The sequence below is a fragment of the Strigops habroptila genome, chromosome 9, assembly GCF_004027225.2.
Source record: "Strigops habroptila isolate Jane chromosome 9, bStrHab1.2.pri, whole genome shotgun sequence".
Taxonomy (NCBI): Eukaryota; Metazoa; Chordata; class Aves; order Psittaciformes; family Psittacidae; genus Strigops; species Strigops habroptila.
Window position 1 is genome coordinate 18,005,603 of NC_044285.2, and position 21,250 is coordinate 18,026,852.

Sequence of the window (21,250 nt, forward strand, 5' to 3'; positions counted from 1 at the left end):
CCGACAGCTCTGCTCTGCCCCGGCACCGCCTGGGGAGGAGTGGAGAGCCGACCTGTGCCCCCGATGGTCACCTCCCCGGAGGTCTGGCTCGCTCCTCAGCCCTTTCCTCCTTGGTGTGGGAAGCTTTGCCCTGCTCTGACCACAGCCTCGCTGCTCGTCGTGCTCGGCACTGTACTGCCCGGCCCAGACCCCGCTGCCCGAGCCTGCTGCAGCCTGACTGCTCAGCGGAGATGCCCCTTCCCATTCTTCCTCCTCGTCCCCTGCCTCTGGCTGCCGAGGGAAGGTCTTACAACGCCTTCGTTCCGTCCGTGCATGCAGTTAACCCGTCTCTGCCCCTCCGCTACCCTCCTGCTTTACAACAGATCGACTTCCACGGGTGGGAACGGCTGCAGAGCAGGGCTGGTGCCGCCTGGATGCCCCCATTGCTGCCTTTTCTTTTTCTTTCTTTTCTCTTTCTTTCCCCCCTCCCAAGAGTAGCAGCGAAGCGTCCCATCCTGCCTATTTGGAAACGGGAACAAATTGCTCCCCCGCCTCACCGCGCCCATCGCATCCCATATATAGTCAGATCTACGGTCAAATGGCAGGCAGCAGCGAATGGGAGCGCCGAGCCTCCCAAAAAAAAAAGTAGGGAGAGGGAGTGAGAGAGGGAAAGGGTAGGAACGAGCGGAGGAGGGAGGGGAGAAAAAAAAAGCCCTTTCCAAAAAAGTATTGGATGTCTTGAGGAATGCAGTCGGCCCCCTGGGAAGGTACATATCTGTGAGGCGCTGCCCGCCCGCCCGCACTCCGCCGGCGCCGTCCCGCTCGGATCTCGGAGCAGCCCCGCACCGCCTCGGGGCCGCGCCAGGGTCTTGGACTCCATCGGGGCTGTCCCGCAACTTCCCAAGTTCTGCTTTCGGGTGCAGTTCGCGCGGGGACGCGCCTTAGCCCACCGCCGCCATGGATGCCATCAAGAAGAAGATGCAGATGCTGAAGCTGGACAAGGAGAACGCCTTGGACAGAGCCGAGCAAGCCGAAGCGGACAAGAAGGCAGCTGAGGAGAGAAGCAAGCAGGTCTGCAGCGAGTGCCGGGGCACAAGTCTTTCCAGGCGACTCCTCTCTCTTGGTTTTTTTTCCTTTTTAACCCCGTGTACCTCGGTGTATGCTGCTCCCCTCCCCCCAAACTAGCAGAACTTGACCTAAGGCAGAGCTTCACCCTGGCAGGATTCCCTCCCCTCCTGGCCGCAGCACCCTAGCTGGGAAGCGGAGCCCTGGGACAGCCACATGGCTTGTGCCTTTGTCACAGGGGCACGGTTGGGGAGGCTCCTTCGAGCAGTGTTAGCAGTGGACAGACATGCTGCCATTTGGCAAAGGACACTTAAAGCTGTGTTCGCCCCCTCCAGCACCACCCGGCAGACTTGTCCAGTTGCAGCTGCCCCCTTTCCTGGATGTGTATCCCCTTTTCCTGGTCTTCTCCAGCCCCCCTCCTTTACACCTGGGGCTTTATTTATTTGGGGGAGGGAGGCACATTGGTTTGCACATTTCTGAGAGATCCTGGAGGAGGAGGGAGGAAGGGAGAGGGATTTAAAACTTCTTTCCCACTTTTCTAAGCCCAGGGAGAAACATGTGCATTGTATTTCCTCTTGTGCACCTAGTTAGAGGATGACATTGTGCAATTGGAAAAGCAATTGCATGTGACGGAGGATGCAAGGGACCAAGTGCTGGAAGAGCTACACAAGTCAGAGGATAGTCTCCTCTCCGCAGAGGAGAAAGCTGCCAAGGTATAGTGCCCTTGCCACAAGCAAAGAGAATCTAACTGTCTCTCCTTCTCTCTCTCTCTCTGTCCGTCTGTCCTTTTCTGTCTCTTCTGCACTCGCACTTCTCCCTTTGCACGATCACGTTGCCTGCTGCACCTTTTCCTGCCTGCCCTCCCCTCTCCACCACGTTCCACCCGTATCACAGCTGGAGGACGAGCTGTTGGCTCTACAAAAGAAGCTGAAGGGCACTGAGGATGAGCTGGACAAATACTCCGAGTCCCTTAAAGATGCACAGGAAAAGTTGGAACTGGCTGACAAAAAGGCCACAGATGTAAGTTACCCCCATCCCTTTCACCACCCCCCCAGTACAGAAACCACACGCTCCTGCACAGGACAGCCAGGACTCCTACCAAGCAGTGCTCCAAAGCTTTGCTGAGGGCAGGGTCCAGGCCCCTCCTGGGCAGGGAGGTGGGAAACACAGCACTGCCTCCTTGCATGAGGTTTGCGCACTATCAGAGGCATTTGGTTGGGTTTCTGCTCACTCAACATGTGCTTTTTGTGTGTACTTGCCACTGTAGACATGAAGGTAAAGGGCGGATTGTCCATTCAGGTGATGGGGAAAATGGCTCAGGCTGGAACGACACGATCTGGATAGTGAAGCAGAATCAGAGAATTAATAGCAAGTAGATCCAGGAAAGGGAGATCCAGAAGAGCAAGGGCTGCTAGTTCTTTCTTCAAGAGAGCTGTTTCAAGGGACTCGTGTTAGACCTGCTGCTAGATGTGAGTTTGGCTTGCTCACTGGTCCCTGAGATTAAAGATCCCCTCCTAGTTTGTTTGTTTGTTTCCTTTTACCCTGGAAATCACTGGAACTGTTTCACTTGTCAAAGAAAAGTTCAGTCTTCTGTGAGAGAAAGTTGTCCAGAAGCTGATACTTGCTAGGCTTGCTGTTCAGAGGACAGGGATCCTGGGAGCAAGGAGATATATATAGCTCAGCACTTTATATGGTAATAATGCAAGAGCTTGTGCGTCTCCCAGGCCCTCATCCCACCCACCTGTCTGCCCCTGACATGCATTTAATGTATCGTATGCATGGAACCATGTGAGTTTCTTGTCTCTGCTGTTGAGGTCCAGCTCTCTGGCTGCTGCTGTACAAGTGAATCTCAGCTCTGAATTACAGGCTTAGGTGAAAGCACAGTATTTCCAAAGCGATGACCGTCCTTTTCCTGTAACTGAGCTTTGAAAATTAATGTCAAAGCTATAATAAAAAGAGGAGTTGCCACAGATGAAGCAAGTAAAGTATTTTGGGGGGGAAGGATACTTTTAGAAGGGGAAATGTAACAACCCCCAACTTTGCATGAAAGACAAGCTGCTTTTATCTTATTTTACTTCTAAAATGAAGGATAAAAAAGTTTAACTTCAGTGTGGCAATTAAGTTGTATAGCTTTGAAAGAGAAGTCAAGAACATAAGTGTGTATAGGAACAGGAGAGAGGAGTTCTGTGTAAAATGTGGCTCAGATGTCTGTTGTCTTCTGTGTATGGCTGCAGAGATGAGAGGCAGCTTCCTAGCAGGACGTTTATTTAACTTGTTCAAAGGAACCGCATATAGATCCAGGGGAGATATTCCTTATAAGGAAAAGTATGCAGACTATTTGGAAATAGCTCGCCTAGGATGAAGGCAGGAGAAATCCTACTAGAGTCCCTTTTTGAAACGAAAGATCTTCATAACCAATCCCAATGCCATTTTCTTTTGCTGGGAAACAGCATTTGGAAGCCAGTTAAGAGCAAGTTTATTTGCAGTTGTCCCTCAGGTGGAGGGTAGGCAAGTGTCTGTCTTATTTTCATGGAGGTAAATGCTGTGTTTAGTGGTATGTATGGAATACATCTGATGCTTTAAGGATGTCTTTCTTTTTTGGCGATGCAGAGTATCTCTAGGGCATTGAAGTTGACCCAGTATTTGCCCTACTAGTTTGGATAGTTCCAAGCCTTAGGAAAAACACAGGAGCAAGGGAGGGAGTGCCGGCTTCTGGGGTGGACTCGCCTTACACGGTAAGGGTGAGGAAACCTCACCTCGCCGGTATTACTCACCTCTCCAAAGCCGGGCGCATCCCCTGAGCCCTGGAGCCACCTCACCCGGGACACCCCGTGTCCCAGGGGCCGGGCCGGGTTGCTCGGTGTCGCTTCCCTGCGCTCACACCGGGGCGGGTTAGGGGCGGGGGAAGGCGGGTTCTGGCCCCGGCCCCGGCCCCGGCCCCGGCCCCGGCCCCGGCCCCGGCCCCGACCCGGGACGGCCCGCGGCAGCTTGCGCGCTGCGCCGCCAGGGGGCGCTGCCGCCCCAGCCCGCCCACCTGGCGACGGCCGCCGCCGCCCGGCCCAGTCCAGTCCCGCCCGGCCCCGCGGAGCCCCCTCCCGGCCGGGGCCGGGCTCTCCCGGGGCCTGCCCTCCTCGCTGCCCGCCCCGCCGGTGCGCCGCGCCGCTCCCAGCTCCGCGCCCGCAGCCCCGCCCCGCTGCGCGTTGCGGCGCGTTGCGGGGGGAGTTCCGGGGCTGAGGCAGGCGGTGGTGCAGGCGCAGGCCGGGCGAGGCGCGGGTATGGCGGCGATGAGCTCGCTGGAGGCTGTGAGGAGGAAGATCCGGAGCCTGCAGGAGCAGGCGGACGCCGCCGAGGAGCGGGCGGGCCGGCTGCAGCGGGAGGTGGACCAGGAGCGGGCTCTGCGGGAGGAGGTAGGGCCGGCCCGGCTGTGCTCGGGGACCGCGGCCCGGTGGGTGCGGGTGCCGGGGCGAGGCCGACCCTCGCCGTTCCCTTGTCGGCGGGTCGAGCCGGGCCGCTCCTCCCTGCGCCGCTGCTTCTGACAAAATGGTTACCTGCCGGCCGCGGCGGGCGGGCGGGCGGAGGCCGCGGCTCCCGGCGGCAGGCCCGGGGCCGCAGGTGAGGGTGGGTCACTGCGGTGTTCACTGCGGTGCTGCGCTCTCCGGCTCAGGAACCCGAGTGGTGCGGGCGGCACATGAAGCTGCGGTGTGGAAGTTAGACCGCAGTAGGTCTGCTGGCCAAACGCTGAGCTGGAGCGAGGTTGAACTTAGGTGAGGTAGGTGAGATGGTTGAGACTGGGGCTTTGTATTAGGTTCTGAGCAAGCCTTAGTGATACCATCCCCCTAAGTGATGGTTGTCTTCTTACCCCATCCAAACGAGTTCAGTTGTGGGAAGTCAGCATACCAACTGTTAACAAATTACGTACTTGAGACTGAACCTGAGATGGCCATGTCCAGGTTCTTGCCCACAGAAAACACCACAACAATGTGGTCCCTGTCACTATCCATCTATATTATGTTTAATTAGTCAAAACCCCTGGCTAAGATGGAAAAAGAGCAGTAGGTACAATTTCAGGCAGACAAGTGCAGGTGTGAGCAGCACAGAGGCTTAGTTATGGGAGGCAGTTACAGCAAGACCTGATAGTGCTGCTGTTGGCCTTGCCACTGACCTTCGGCAGTTCTACCAGCCATAACTTAAGGTTTCCTGCTATAAAATGTACAGTGTCCTTTGTGGTGGTTCTGGTGTCTTCAGTAGTTGTGTAAAAGTGACACGAAATATATTTCTTATTCACGTAGTTTATTACAGTAGAAAAAATAGTGATTATTAGATTTCCTTATAATATGGGGCTTTCTGCATGTTCTGGGCAGCAAGTTCAAAGGAAGAGCCTTCTTATTACTTGCAGGTGATCTTCCCAAGGAGCAAAATATGGCTTCTTGCACTTGTGTAATTGCAGCATTCTTGCAAATCACTTCACATAGCCATTTTTTTCAGTGAGGGATCATGTCACAGTCATGAACTTCTTTCATAAGGGTTTCTGTCTTAAAAAGAAAAAAAACCCTACTCGTTATGGAGTAAAGGACACTGTTTTTCCTACCCTCAGTAGCGTGTATTGTTCTACACCACATATTAAGGGATTTCCACTAAAATGGGGAGCTTTGCTGTTACCTTTTGTGGCAGAAGGAGTATTGCTGGAGAAGTGATTACAGCCTTACAGCCTTCTGGTGAAGTCATCTTGTTAGAGCTCAGCCACGTTGCTATAAGGCGTAGGATCCTAAAGGTTAATGTTTGTCTCTTCCCTGGAGCTGGTTTATGTGGATAATGTGGAGTTCTGCAGAGCGCATTTACAGGGTATTCACGTTTTTGTTTGCAGGGTCACTGCTGAGGTGAGTAGGGACAGAAGACTGAACTGACAGGCACCTGCAGATCTGTACCTCTTCTGTAATGTTAGCTGTGTACCAGTTTTTATCTTGTATTGGTGCAGCTGTATTCCTGTATGCTTGAGGAGGAGGGGCTTTGAGAACATAGCAGCAGACAAGCTGAGGTGTGAATCTGCCCCTTCCCTTAGTGCAGTGCCTTACACGTGTAGCATGTGACCAGCTACGGTTGTCCTGTGGGCTTTTTGGTTTTTTCTTTCTTCCTGTGCAAGGTACAGATACACAAACAATGAAAAAGCTAAAGCTGTGGCCAAAACCTATCCCAGCTTACAGTGTTTTATTGTTAAACCAGATTGTGAAACGTTCCAAGGCTGTGATAAGCAGCCCTTGCCTTAAAAAAGAATCTCTCCTGGTTTGAGTGCGTACATCTCGAGGGGCTACCGGTAATCCTGTTTTCAGAGTGCGTTTTTCTTCCTTCTTATGGAGAATAGAATCTCCCTTACACCAGTAATCATTAACACCCGATGGTAATTTATCCTTGTCATCGCTCATTGTAGAAGTATGTGGTGTATAAGTGCTATGGCAAAAACGCAGAGGGCTGTGTTTGTGTGTTGGCTGTGGGAGTGCCCCATAATGTCACAGGGGTTTTTTCCTTTCTAACCAAATAAGGAGAGAAGTCCTGCTCTGCAGGGGCATAACTTGGGCCATATAAGGCTGGTCGGTACACCCCGAGTTACTGGAGCAGGAAGTTAGAACTTGAACTTTAGTCACTCAGTGTTTTCTGAGCATATTGTATGCTCTTATCATGATGAGGAGTCTTGACATGATAATAATTAACTTGTAACATTACATATTTCCCAAGGGGAACATTTGTGAAAGGTTGTTTTCTTTCTCAAATGAGAATGTTCAAATTCTTACTATTAGAAGCCAGAAGTCTGAAAATACAGGTTTGGGGTACTACTGCTTGTTACATAGCCAAAGATTTTGTAGTTGGGTTAATGTGGATCTCGAAGGATCTACACGGTCACTGTCAATACTCATTAATGTTCAAATACATACTTCCCTGTTCATGTGTTACTTCCAAGCATTCTAGTGGGACAATGTTACTATTATGTCAAAGGTTGGTTGTACTTGGCTGGTGTCTAAGTTACTCTTACTTGTGTTACCTACAACAAAATTTTAGCTGTGGCCAACTGTATCCAGCTGCCTCTGCTGAGTAAAAGCGACAAAGAACAGTTCCTTACATTTTTAATTACAGAAAAAATACCAAACTGATACTTTTGGTTTCTGGTTTTGATAGAGAGTTGTTCCCCTCACCCCTACAGCGTAGGAAATTGAGATGTGTGCTTCCTTATCTATAGCAAGATGGTTTTCACTGCTAATTGACTGTTATTCTTGGAAATAATTAACTTTTTAGAATAAAGACCTTTATATATGTATATTTAGTGCTTAATATCCTTTTGAGAAAAACAAGGTTTAATAAGGAGGTTATTATAAGAAGGCTGTAACAGAACTTGCTCTGCAGCTTAAGCAAGTGTAGGTTTGAGAAGGTCAGAAGTAAAAGCTTATAATGATAAAGAGACAAATGAGTTGCAAGTGTTACACAGAAGATGAAGTGAACAGGTAATGCAGGAGAGGCAAATCTGGGGGAAGCTTGAGGATGGCATTGGGGGGGGGGAAGAAAGATGTTTTAAGTGATTGTTGCCTGTACCAAGGCCCTTCTGAGATGGGCCTCGAGATGTAGCCTCTGCTGGTGCATTCTCTGTCAGCTCTTGCACAGCTTGCCTATACATAAACTTGGGGTATTCGGGCATTTCTTACATGTTCTCGTGCTGTCTCTGTATCAGCTCTCTCATCGCAAATACTGATGTAGGTGTATTTTTGCATGTTTATGCTGAACTCTTCTTATGGAATTCAAGGAAATACTCCAACAATTCTTCTTAAAATATGGCAAGAGGTCATAAATAAAGGATTTGGAATAACACAGAATAATCGGGTAACTAGTTTGTGTTGATTTGACTGGAAAAAAAAGCAGGGGGGCACGAACTGTGATTAGTTAAATGTCTGCAAATACAATAACAGAAAATATTTGGGGAACGATGCCTAATTCTTCCAGTGCAGTTCTTTCTAGTACAAATTGTCAAGTCCTTAATGTGCTTCATTTAAAGGAAGCATTAATCACTTTTTCCTCTGTTAAGTAATAACTTCACAATTCAATGAGGGTGTGTACATCTCTGTATGGGCTTTTTAGTGGATGAAGTCAGAAATTACTGAATGCTGTTAAATGGTGCTGGCAGGTATGTGGGATAATCTTTTACAAGAGGTGATGTGTGCCTTATTATGAATTAATTTCTCTTCTTCCTGTGCTTAGGCTGAGAGCGATGTAGCTTCTCTGAACAGACGCATCCAGCTGGTTGAGGAAGAGTTGGATCGGGCTCAGGAGCGCTTGGCTACTGCCCTGCAGAAGCTGGAGGAGGCTGAGAAGGCTGCAGATGAGAGTGAAAGGTGGGTGGGGCCACTCTTGAATGGATGGTTACCCTCATGACAAAGATGATAATTGCCAGGGTGTGGGTTAGGGAAGTAAATTAAAGCACTCCTATGTCTCCAGATATGTGTAATCCACTCTTTCCTACATGGACTTTGGTTAGAGCTTGTCTCTAGGGATATCCAAAATGTCGTAGGCTTGAATTCTTTTCCCGTCTCAGTTGCAAAGATAAGATTTAAGTGGGGTAGGGCTTTTGATAAATCCTGCCACATCCTGGGAAGACTACTTGGCCCAGCCCAGACTTCTCTATTTGGATGACAACCTCTTGAGGGTGATGTGTACTCTTGTACTGTTGGGTGATTCTTGATTTCATTGTGGGTAGAAGATCTCACCTGGAGAGTAGCAAAGTGCTCAAAAGGCTTTGGTTTTCCCATTGGCAAGATTGGTACATGAAGGAGAGCAAAGGATTAGCATAATAATTCCTTCAGGTTTAATCTGGGGTTTCCAGAAGTACTTAACATAAGTTAGCAACTCAACATTTGTGGCTTTGGAAGATCTTCTCTTTTACTTCTACAAATTGTATTTTATGTCTGTGACAGTACCTTTTGTTAGGAAAGAATCCTACGTATTGTAGGACCTGCTTGAGCAAGTCCAGAGGAGGCCGTGAACATGCTCTAGGACCTAGAGCACCTCTGCTATGGAGACAGGCTGAGAGAGCTGGGCTTGTTCAGCCTGGAAAAGAGAAGACTGCAGGGAAACCTTAGAGCAGCCTCCAGTGCCTAAGGGGGCTACAAGAAACCTTGAGAGAGGCTTTGGACAGGGGCCTGTAGGGACAGGACAAGGGCAATGGCTTTAACCTGCCAGAGGGGAGATTGAGATGAGCTCTCAGGCACAAATTCTTCCCTGTGAGGGTGCTGAGGCGCTGGCACAGGGTGCCCAGAGAAGCTGTGGCTGCCCCATCCCTGGCAGTGTTCAAGGCCAGGTTGGACACAGGGGCTTGGAGCAACCTGCTCTAGTGGAAGGTGTCCCTGCCCGTGGCAGGGGGCTGGAGCTGGGTGAGCTTTAAGGTCTGTTCTAACTCAAATGAGTCTGTGATTGTATGTATTCTGCTTATGTATTTCTACCTCACCAGGAGTGCACCTATAGAAAAGCAAAGTGCCTGAGACTCATGGTGTATTGTGAAATACTTAGGAGCATTGGGGTCAAACATGCATAGAAGGGGCAATAAGCAATGTTTTCTGTTATGCACGAGTTAAACTTTGCTTATGCAGAGCACAGACAGCTTCAGTGCTGTAGGGCTCTGACATGGTAAAACTCACAGGAATCTGTTTGATGTGTAAACATACTGCCTGTCAGTCCTGCAGGGGTTGTAACATGCTGTTTCACAGTGAGTGTAAAAGCACAGATGTCTTTAGTCATCTTATTAGGTCTTTAGAAGACAAACCCTTTATTTACCATTCTATAAGATCAGTTTTCTTTCAACTTAAAATGAAAAAGGATAATACAGCTGAATTGTGGTAAGACCTAAACAAACTAAATTGTCTGTCTTTTGAACACATGCTTCTTTCCTTCGAACTTCTGTAGTGTGAATGCATAGAACTGTATCTTACTGTGGAAAGCATCAAGTGTCTGATGTGCTTCATTCGTGTTAATACACCCATCTGAAAGTCACACTCCATTCGTAGTAGAGCTGGAGATAAACTGGCAGGTTCTGAACTCTGTATTTCCCATTTGTCACATCTTTCAGAGGAATGAAGGTCATTGAAAATAGAGCCCAGAAGGATGAAGAGAAGATGGAAATCCAAGAGATCCAGCTTAAAGAAGCTAAGCACATTGCTGAAGAGGCTGACCGCAAGTATGAAGAGGTCAGTTCTTGAGTGCAAGTATGAAGAGGTCATCTGTTTCTGAAGCCCTTTAAGCTGTGCCTGATATCCCTGAGTGTCATTTGCCTTTTCTTGTAGGTGGCTCGTAAGCTTGTGATCATTGAGAGTGACCTGGAGCGGGCTGAGGAGCGTGCTGAACTATCAGAAAGGTAAGTGCTGAACTGCCCCAAGGTGTGTGTGAGGTGCTACAAGACAACTGTAACAGCATGAAACATTGGCAGTACACTGTGTGTTCAGCTCAAAGCTATGTTTTGCTCATTACTGGTCGAAATAAATGGTCAACGCCAAAGTAAACGTGTTCATATGTGTGTGTGCGCGTGTGTTTTGTCACTGCATGCTGTACCTGCACACTGATTTTGTGAATGGCTTTTGTGCATTTCATGTGTTCACTAACAGCCAAGTCCGACAGCTGGAAGAACAGTTAAGAATAATGGATCAAACCTTGAAAGCATTAATGGCTGCAGAGGATAAGGTACTGATACTAATAAACAGTTTCTAGGTTTAACTGCAACCCAAGTCTTTCAGCTTCCATAGCCGATTAGCTCACTCAGTAGTAACAAATTAGTCCTCGCTACGCTCTTTACTTTCCTTGCATCTTGCTTTGGTGGTTTTCTTTGGTCTTTTTTTTTTGTTTATTTGTTCATTTTTACCTTTAAAACTGATCTCTTATGCAGCCAAAAAGAAGCTGAACTGTCTCACGTGGAAAGGCTATGTGAATATTTCTGTGTAAGCCAAGGGCTGTAGATAATTGTCTGGTTGTCGTCTTAATGTACACTTGAAATGGAATTTGGCATCGCAAAGAGTTGCTTTCAGTCTGTGATGGATTCAGCTGCTTTTGAGGCCGTTCTTTTGCTCTTTAATTGTTTTCATTTTTCTCTATCTTTTCCCCCTGTTTTCTCCTGTTTCTTTTGCTTGACTGAATCTTCCATCCGCCCCTTTCCTGCCCTCCTTCCGAAATAACAGCAAATGTGCTGAGCTTGAAGAGGAGTTGAAAACTGTGACCAACAACCTGAAGTCGCTGGAGGCTCAGGCTGAGAAGGTAGGCTAGAGACTTATGTGAGAACGTGTCCCTTACACTGTCCTCTGGATTGGCCAGAGGGGTTTTCTTTATGTGCTGATCACTTTGCAGCATTTCAGCAAGGCCATTGTCAAGTATTTGGACTTATTACTCAATTCATATTTGCCTCTTAGTGGAACCTAGCATTCCTACTGGTTCCAGATAGGTCAGTATATTTGACCACATCTTCTGTTAAGCAGTCTGACAGGATTAAATATTACTTACAGAATGTCCCTTAAAATGGCACTTGTGTGCTAACATTAAATTACTCCAAATGCCACTCCTCTTTACAACTGTAGTACCAATTTCTACTCAGCGTTTCCACCATGTAGCACTGGAATATGACTCAAGAGAAGTTTGGTTCTTGTAATAAACTCTGTATTACCATAGTCTGGTAAGTGGAGTTAATTTAGTTATCCCCCTATTCATTTCTTGTATACAGTTGGTCTATACAAGAAAGTCTTGAAAGTGGTATTTTGTGGTATGTAGAATACTTTGTCTAAAATCAGTGATTCTCTTTCTAATTACAGTACTCGCAGAAAGAAGACAAATATGAGGAGGAGATTAAAGTCCTGACTGACAAACTGAAGGAGGTAAAATTAGAGCTGTTCTTTATAACAGATCTTGCAATGCAACTTTGGTTCTTTTAATATAAACACTACTTTGATGCTTTAAGGATGAACTTGTAATTTTGGAGACAGTTTAGTGTTTAATTTCTCCCCTAAAAATTAGAATCACCTTATTATTTGCCTCCTTTCATTGCACTTTTTTCTCATTTGAATTGTTGCTCCTCTATTCATAATTATGGTGTGTAAAAGACTAAAGTAGTCTGTATTTGTCTCGACTTCAGGCTGAGACCCGTGCTGAGTTTGCTGAGAGGTCAGTAACCAAGCTGGAGAAGAGCATTGATGACCTAGAAGGTATGGAGTTTTTGGTTTTTCTCACTTACTACAGAAATACAAATCTCTTATTCTCGTGTTGGTTTCGTTTTGTTGGGTTTTTTCAGTACCCAACTCTACTCATTTAACTAGTCCTGCTTATATAAATGGGTCTGCCTAAAGAGTAAAATAGGCAAAACGTTTCTGACTGAAATGTATTGATCACTCCAATGCTTCAGGTGAAGTGCTTTGCTCTTGCCTGTTCCTTTTTCTCTCATGTTCGCAAGACTCCTTTCATTTTTTTGCTTTATAGTCTTCTACTTGGAGGTATATAAATGTATAGGGTAAATGAGCAGATCATAAGTATTATCTTACTAAAAAGCTGATGAAGAGCTGTGTTACATTTGTAATGATTGGGAATGTGGTAAGCTAACCTAATTTATTACTATGATAAGTTTTGGGTCAAGAGAGGCATTTTGTGACATAGACCCATTGCTAGTTTTCAGTAAAACTAATAGATTGTATACATAATCAGAAGGACAGATTATTTAACTTCAGAGAGGTTTAGAGGTTTGATAAATCTTTCAGAACTGCAATAGAACAGTAGAATGTGCTTCATAATTGGAAGTTATGTGGAGTTTACTATTTAGATGCATTACACTAAGTCTAGGATTTTAAGCAGCTTGATTGCTTGGCATGGCAGGCTGACTTCTACATAAAGGGTATGAAATATCTAGGTAGCTGCTGAAAAATAATGATCACTGACTCAGGAAGGAGGCAGGGAAGAAACAGAAGTGCTCAGAAGGAACAAAAATTGCTGTAAGAAACTGAGTTTACAGCATCACACAAACGGGGGTGGTTTAAAAAACCCAACAAAACATGGTAGAAAATAAATGGTAGCGTCCTTCATGGGACCCATTTTTTATCTTTTCTCCCTAGCTCCTGCGTGCCCTCCTAATGTGTGTTAAAACAAAAATCCAGGGCAGGAAAACATGGATTTTCCTCCCCTTGTACAGTTTCTTCCCTTGGTTTTCTCTGTATCACAGGTTGCCCCATGGCAGCACAGTTAATGACCGTGTCACATAAAACTATTCACTAGTGATTTCTTTATTGTTCTCTAATGCTGTGATTTTTGTTTTGTCTGTCGCAACACCTCTTTCTGTTCGCTCTTCCCCTTTCCTACGGCCTCTGGATGGTATCCCATGCCACCACCTCCACCTTCCATCCTGTGATCACGCTACCTTTCCTTGCACACCTCTGCCTTCCCCTGGGGGAATGTTAGATGAGCTATATGCTCAGAAACTGAAGTACAAAGCCATCAGTGAGGAGCTGGACCACGCTCTCAACGATATGACTTCCATGTAAATGTCTTCCCAGCTTGTGCCTGCACCTGCTTCCCTGCCCTCATTGATTGTGCAGTTCCAGCCTTGTGAAATTTTACTCCCTCTGTAGCGGGAGATGCATTCTTTTAGTGAGACTAGGTGTACAAAATACCATGAACAATATCTTTACCGTGGCAGAGTGTGGGTGAGTGTTGTGCCTAGCCTGGTAAATACTCATGGTGATTTTGTAAGCTGCCTGATAAGCTTGTGGTGGTTACTCTTTCATTCCATATCTGCAATCCTTGTGTCTTGTAACTGCCCTTTGTTTGTAGCTTTGCATTTATCCTTTCAGTTCACCTCTGTTCAAGCACTGTCTCCCAGGCCCATCCCATTCAGTTTACCAAAGAAAACTGCCTCTGTACTTGCTGCATTCAGAGTGTGTTTTTCTGAAGTCGCGGTTTTTCTCTGGCAAAGTTCCTACACAAGTTTCAGAGAAGTTTAGATTTAGCTGTGTTCTGTATCAATGGCAGTGGAAAGTGTTTATCTAAATTTCCTTAACTGCTCTGAAAATTTCAGCAGTTATCACTAAATTCCAAGTGTGGAAATTGATTTAAAATAATTTGTCATTTAAACCACATCAAAGTGACATTTGAATTGTAGGTTGCTTCTGCATGTAGTGGTAGGTGTATTTTGCATATACTGAAAATGTGATAGTATCAATTTCAGTCATAAGGAGAAAAATTAAGAGTGTAGTAGGCGTCAGGAAAGGAGTTGTAAGGTGCAATGGTCTGTGCAGTGTTTGGTACAAACCGACTCTCCTTCCATCAGCCTAAAGCTCTGAACAGAGGTCAGCTACGCTAAATCCACCTTCCCATGCTCATACCTTTCACTTGCATGAACCCTGTTGGGTTGACATGGGAAAGAGGAAGAGTTGTGGCTCTCAGGTGCTTGTGAGGGACAATGTTTAGTCCCAGCATTTCTTTTTGGAAGCCAGCATGCTTTCAGCAAGGCGTAAGCTTTGCTTAGAGCTTGAAATGTATTTTGCATGCACCCGTATTTTAGATGCTTTTTCTTTTGCTTTTTTCATCCCTATATCCATTCATTACTTCCATCCCTCTCTCTCCCAACTTTTTAGTAGGGCTCTAACGTTGTCTGCTTTGTATGCTTTATTTGTCTTTTTTTTCTTTAAATCCCCGCTCCTCTCCCCAAAATCTGCTTTTGCTCAGTGGCTTCTCAAGCAAATGAATTCCTTTTTTCCTCCTCTGTGTACAGAGATTACAATATTTATTCAATTTGGGATATTTCTAAATGGAAAACAGACTTTAAAATGTACTCTGCTGGTACATGAGGACGTGACTGTAGCATTCCAGTCCCAGCATGGTGTGGTGTTTCCCTAGTAGGCATCTCGGCATGCTGGGCTCTGCTGTGCTGTTGCTGCTTTTTTGGGAGTCTTTACTGCACCTTTTTTATTTCCTACCTTATTTCACTTTTTCTTTTCATGCAGATAATTTTCTTTGCTTCACTTCTGCAAAGACATCTTCATCGGGTTGGATAAAACATCTTTCCAAGCTTTGGATGTTTCATGGGTTCATTGTCCTGTCTTCTAGCTTAGTTGACTCTATTTCTCTAGCACCTGTCTCAGAACATGCTCTGTTTGTGCTCTGCTGTACAGAAACTCTACATCTCTCAATGTAAAATAAACATCCCAGCTGTATTCCTTTTGCTATTCCCTTGCCTTTTATTTATTTAAATAACTATTTCAGTTATTAATAAAAATTGCTTTTCTTTTTTTGCCATTAGGGATTTAAATCTGTTTTGGTGTTTCCATTTTCTTTCTGCAAACACTTTTGCCTGGGTGTTGGCAATGCAAAGCCAGTGCTAGTAGTCTATGGGATGAGAATTTGAGGAATTTGGAGGTCAAAACTGACGAGTTACGTTCTCAGTCTTTTTCAGAATCTGATGTAGATAAAATGGCAAATAGACGTAATGGGAGTTTTTTCAGTTGTTATTGTTAGGCCCAAATCTGCATGGATGCTGCTCCCTTGGGGTCGCTTGGTCGTGGGAGTGTGGCTGGAGAGCAGTTATGTGCTTGACACCAGATTTTTCACTTTCAAGTCTGAAATTTTTCTCCTAGCTTGATGCTGAAGACTTCCTGTCTTTATATAAATGTGAGATAACGTAAACATTGGAGACAGATTTAAAGGAGCAATATAAAAAAAATGTATTTTGTACCCCAAAACAGTCCTTTCAATGCCTTGCAAGAAAGTTTTACCCGCTTTCACACCTCAGTTATTCAGCAAAGACATTGCTTGCTGACTTTTTTGTTTCTTCTTTACTTCCCTTGAGTGGCATGAGACTTCAGCCATGGCTGGAAGTTCAGCAGGGAGATTTCAGTATTTTTCCCCTCTCATGCTTAGCTCTGTGAGTTTCAGTTGCAGGCTCAGGAGAAATGTTTCAGAACCAGAGTAGGAAAATCTCATAATTAGTAATGGAATGATCCTGCCGCAAAGTGGAATATACAGATTTTCAGGTTTGAAAGCCTACACATTGGCTCTGAGCTGATTTGACAGTCGCTAATTAAAGGTGGAGCAGTAAATGCTGACACTTTGCTTTTTTGTACTGTTATTTGCAAGTACAGAGTTAATTGTGTTGTTTTAATTTCATTTTCTTCACAATGAAAGAAGTTATTTTCCAGTTCATGTTGAAGTGAATCAGTTTAAACGGGATTGATTTCCAATCATGCCTGTTACTGTATATATTGCTAAAGTTCTGAGGTCACCACCTGAGTAAACTCATCCCAGTGTAGCTGAGTTTTAGTTTTTAGCTCATAGAATAATGTGAATGTGTCTTTCTGTTAAACCTCAAGATTATTCAGCAGTGCAGTCTAGGTTAGATTTCCTCCCCTGCAAATAGGGCTTGCAAATGGATGCATCATCTTACCCCCTGCCATTCTCAGTTCAATAACTTCATACTCATCAGCTGAGATGCAGTAAGTGGGTGTATACACCATGTGTGTTGCAACTGAAAAGTAAAATGTTTGGTGTGAAGGTTAACCAGATAGAATGGGATGAGCGTTTGTGAAATGGCTGAAGCTAGCATGGCTAGCTTCACCAGTGCAGGAGTTTTGGGCAATGTGGTCAGCTATCACTTGTCAGCTGAGCCAGAGTAACTTACGCTACAGCAGCTCCAACCCCTTAATCTATTGTGCGCTCTGGTTTATTGTATTGGCAGTTCATTGCAATATCATAGTTCTTTAAGGGAAGTAAAAAAAGCAAAATCCAGTGTAGGAACCTGGTAATATTTAACACAGTAATTTAGAACATCAGTATTTAAATCTTCCCTTTTCTTTCAAACACACATAATCAGCTCTCTGCACTCTAGGGTGATGAATTGATGGACAAAGTACTGGAAATAGGCAATGCAGTGCAGATACCCAGGTAGCTGCGTACAGAATTCCTAGCTGGCCCTGCTGCTCTCAGCTTGACTCCATGGGGCTGTTGGGGTATTTCAGTGCTTTTGTCACTGTTGGACCTGACCTGTGCATTCTGCTGTACATCCCACAAGGCCTGGCCATGTGTAGCTAGTGATGAGCACGAGGCTTGTTGACAGGAGCACAAGGCTGGCTCTGATGGCTCATCTGCCTGGGCGCTCTGCTGCAGTGAGCTGAGCCTTACTGTGTCTGCACCAGAACTTGGACTCTCTGCCTGGCCTAAGGTGGCTGCTGACAGAGTCAGCCCTTGGCTCCACCTCTGTGGTAAATCACAACCTAGCAGCCTGCCTCTGGGCAGTCATGGGCTGACTGTACACTTGGTAATGCTTTCCATGATCTACCTGGGGATTTTAGTCTCATCTTGTACATGGAGAAATACTGTAAATCTCTGCCTCAAAGAGAGGAGGTTTCTGTAATGAAGGTAAGCATCAAGTTCTTAGTTCAAATGTTGTCATGTTTGAATAACAACTGAACACACTTTGCCAAACAAAGTGAAATTTTAGTTACTCTGAGGTTTTGATGTTTTTTTCCACATATATGTGACATTGTCTTGGCAAGACAGACAAGACCTGGTTGTTACCAGTCCAGCATCAGAGCTCTGAATTGTGCCCTGGTTTTACTGAGCTGGCTCTTGGAGTTTGGGCTGGGGAGGATGCTGTGAGGAGTTGCCGCTCGCTGCACAAGTCTATCCTACAGACCAGCTCCCTGCACAGCTTTGCTGTGTCCAGAGCCTGCAGGGGAAGAGGATTTCTGTGGAGGCTGTTAGGAAGCTTGTGGAAAAAAATCAGAAACAGTCATTTCCTGTAGGGGAACAAGCTGGAATCAAGAGGTCAGGAGTGCAGTCTGAATCTAGACTCTTGAGAAGAACACAGGCAATTTGAGAAAACAAGACAGCCATAAAGCATCATGGAATGTTCTTTCACTCTGCAGAACAACTCTCACTAAACGCACTGTCGCAACATAGCTGTGGTTGTTCTCTTTGAATGTGAACTGTCCTCTCTGTTTGCTGTATTTGAGCAACACAGGTTTTCATGCTTCCATTTCATTTTCATTGAATGTCTGAGTTTGTTTTCTTGCAAAGTACAACTGGACAGTTTAGAGGTATCAAAGTGGGTTGATATCAGTAACAGAAGTATGTTTCCCTACCAAAAATGCCATTTCAGCTGTCATATTCCTCAGGAAAGGATAGGAGCTGAGTCAGACCTAGTGGTAGGTAGCTACCAGCATCTCTCCTGCTGTTTACTTGCCCTGGTTGTGACACAGTTGTTTTCCCTCCACTGACAGATGAGGTTCCCCCTCATCTTAATAGGTTTTAAGTAGTTAACAAAGAAAAATGGCACTCAGAAAACAAATCTTCCACACACTGTACATAAAGATTAAAGCAGGACTTGGTTCTTCTAGGAATATATAGCTGCAGTTCTTCTGTTTGTATTCCCACTTGCCTGTCTCACTGCTATTCCCCACAACAGGAGTCTTAGACAGTTCTTCGTAGCTTATAATAGCTGTTCCTTGGAGTAGCTCTTTAATTACTAGAGTTCTAGAAACAAAGGTAAAATGTTTCTCTGTGTGTTACTGAACTGTCTGTGGTGTGACCAGTTTCTTTATTAACTCTTATTTAACTGTTTTCTCTGTCTAATCTGTCTTCATTCTGCCTCTTTTTTCCCTTCTAACCTGCTTGCTGCCTGTACAGACCAACTCTACCAGCAACTTGAGCAAAACAGTCGCCTAACTAATGAACTAAAGCTGGCATTGAATGAGGATTAAACTTTAGAGTGACTATATTGTTAACTTGTTTAAAAACTGCTTCTTCCAAATTTCCTTAAGAATGAATCAGTAAATGTAGAAATAAGCAAGAAGCCTAGAAGTTGATTTGTTTCAGGCTGTTGATTCTGTGGTAAATTGATGGACGAAAATCTCAGTTTCTTTTGGAAAAATATGAAAATGCTTCTTCTGGATGAGGCTTTTCATTATCTGTATGCACACCTATTTGGAGGAGCAGTAAGCTCTTTGGCGGTGTAATAGCTCCTTTCCACTTCATTAAACAGCTACAGCATTCAGCTAACAGTATCCAAAAAGTAACAGCCTTCCATGTGGAGAGGCACTCCGTTTACCTGCCATCATGAATTAATTGGCCCTAAGATTTTCACTAGAACGTGGATGAGAGAAAGATGTTCACCAGGATTCACATTTCCATATTTCAGAACAACATAAAGGATACTTACGGCTGGTTTGCTATCTGGAGACTTTATTTAATGCAATAATTTTGCATTATTATGAATTGGGCTTGTATTGACTTAAAAACCCAAACAAAACCACCCAAACAAACAAACAACAACAAAAACCCTAGGAATGGGAGCTCCATCTGCAAATCCCTGGTCAGTTTGAAGGTATGCTGGCATTAGTATGAGGCTACTATTACTGGATTCTGGTAGGATGCATCTCTAGAACATTGTGCTCATTGTATCAAATAAGTGTGTTAAATGACTGTCCTATAAAAAGTGTGCATGCAACATAAAGCTACTAACTTGGATTTTAATTATTTTCTAGAATAAATAAATTTCTTAATATCACTTCACCGAAGAAGAGATTAGTTTTAATTTTGTCTGTCCTTTGCAAGCTCTGAAGTACATGAAGCTTTAAGCATGGATCTGCAAAGAATTTAATTCTTATTGCACTACTTAAAAAAAAAAAAGGGGGAAAAAAGGGATTCTTCATCCCACATTCCTATAAGCAAAGAGCTTCCGGAACATGCAAGAATCGTGTCTCCGTTGGCAGTGCATTTTCTTAACAAATGCGGCTGTGAACAGTTCTAAACTTGCATTACTTGCCCTTCGTTTTATTGATTTGGGATTCTCTGGTCGTGTTGTCTGGGGACGTGGGTATTTATGAGCATGCACATTTCTTGCCTTTCTAAACCCTCCAGTAGAGATGAGGATTGCATGCCTTCATGTTCTGAGAACCAGTGCCTCCAAAGAACTGCTATTCATGTTTCGATTTTCTAATCCCACAACAGAGAAAGTGGCGCATGCCAAAGAAGAAAACCTTAGTATGCATCAGATGCTGGATCAAACTTTACTGGAGTTAAACAACATGTGAAAACCTTCTTAGCAGCAACCACATGATTTGTTTATTATTTTTACACCTGCTTGCCGTGAACCCCCATAAATGTGTCTTTTTTTGTTGTTGTTTTTCACCACAGTCACAAGAACATCTGCTAAATTATCAGGCAGGGGTCAGGGAAACACCAAAATGGGCAAGCCAGATGCGGGTTAAACTATACTACATTATGGTTTAAATGTGCCATTTCCCAACCAAAATGTTACCTACACTTTGTAGAGAGTTCAGCAACTCAGTCTGCTTAGTCTTTTGAAGAATCCTGGCTGTGGCAGCAAGTGTCCCACCTCAAGTGCCAACTACAGTTTTTGACAAGAACAATGATGTATGTTCAAGGGAGATCAGGTGGAAATGGTGCTATTTCGAACAAAAGGTTCTACTGAAGTCTTTTGTTTGATATCAGACAAGTCAGGAGTTGTCCAGCACAGTAATTTATTTTAGTCAGAATTCTATTGATCTGTGAGGATTTGGACTTTCTGTGCCTTCTGATTCAGTAACACAAAGGTATGTAAGCAACAGACAAGTGAAGGCTTCCGGAGTTCTTAAATTGTCTTCTTGCAACTCGATACAGAAGTGTAGGTCAGCATTTCACCTGGAGTATTCATGTGATTGTATTTTTCATGTTGAAATGAAAGATTCAATAAATTCAGGAGAAACCATAAATTTGGAAGAGATTGTTTCAAAATGTATTTTATTTGTGTGTATTTTGGGGAGGGGGAGGACTTTATAAACCGATATTCGCCTCACTTTTTTCACACTTTCTTTGAGCAGTTTTAAAAGTATACCTGTATGTAAACATTGTATAATGATATGGAATAAAATGCACATTTTAGGACATTTTTTAAATTTTGCTCTCCTGTGATTTGTTTCTCATCACGTTAATTTCCCGTGTATCACTGTGTAAAACAAGCATGTGTGCCATCTGTCTCCGTGGGGTCTGCTGTTAACACATGGGCTTTCAGGCTCTTTTGTGCTGTTAGGCTAATGTATAAAAATGCAGTGAAATTCAGTAGTTTGGACTGATGTGGATCTGTAGCTCCCTTTGAGGGCCATATTGCAGGAACCTGTACCTATCACTTGACTGTATTCCCAGATGGGTGCAGGATGTA

At 44.7% G+C, this 21,250-nt stretch overlaps 1 protein-coding gene across 25 annotated transcripts; it reads left to right on the forward strand.

Moving 5' to 3' along the window:
• The first annotated feature begins 705 nt into the window (after positions 1-705).
• Positions 706-20,987, forward strand: TPM1 (tropomyosin 1). Of its 25 annotated transcripts, none has more exons than XM_030496998.1 (10): positions 714-1,050; positions 1,939-2,064; positions 8,284-8,417; positions 10,145-10,262; positions 10,359-10,429; positions 11,244-11,319; positions 11,868-11,930; positions 12,188-12,257; positions 13,498-13,576; positions 15,042-15,321. In XM_030496998.1, exons 1-10 carry the CDS (start codon positions 937-939, stop codon positions 15,043-15,045), a joined length of 855 nt encoding a protein of 284 aa, XP_030352858.1. In that variant the 5' UTR covers positions 714-936; the 3' UTR covers positions 15,046-15,321. The 25 variants fall into 25 exon arrangements, 23 of the variants coding, with proteins under 23 accessions (XP_030352857.1, XP_030352852.1, XP_030352851.1 ...); XR_003993081.1 differs by having other exon boundaries at positions 715-1,050; positions 13,498-13,742; positions 15,042-15,251; XM_030497012.1 differs by lacking the exons at positions 13,498-13,576; positions 15,042-15,321 and adding exons at positions 1,632-1,757; positions 20,041-20,987 and having other exon boundaries at positions 718-1,050.
• Positions 20,988-21,250: the final 263 nt, after the last annotated feature.

Coding starts and splice junctions, on each gene's coding strand:
- TPM1 (XM_030497012.1), top strand. CDS start 937: ATGGATGCCATCAAGAAGAAGATGCAGATGCTGAAGCTGGACAAGGAG. Junction 1,758..1,938: donor CAGAGGAGAAAGCTGCCAAG/GTATAGTGCCCT, acceptor CCCGTATCACAG/CTGGAGGACGAGCTGTTGGC. Junction 10,430..11,243: donor CGTGCTGAACTATCAGAAAG/GTAAGTGCTGAA, acceptor CCGAAATAACAG/CAAATGTGCTGAGCTTGAAG.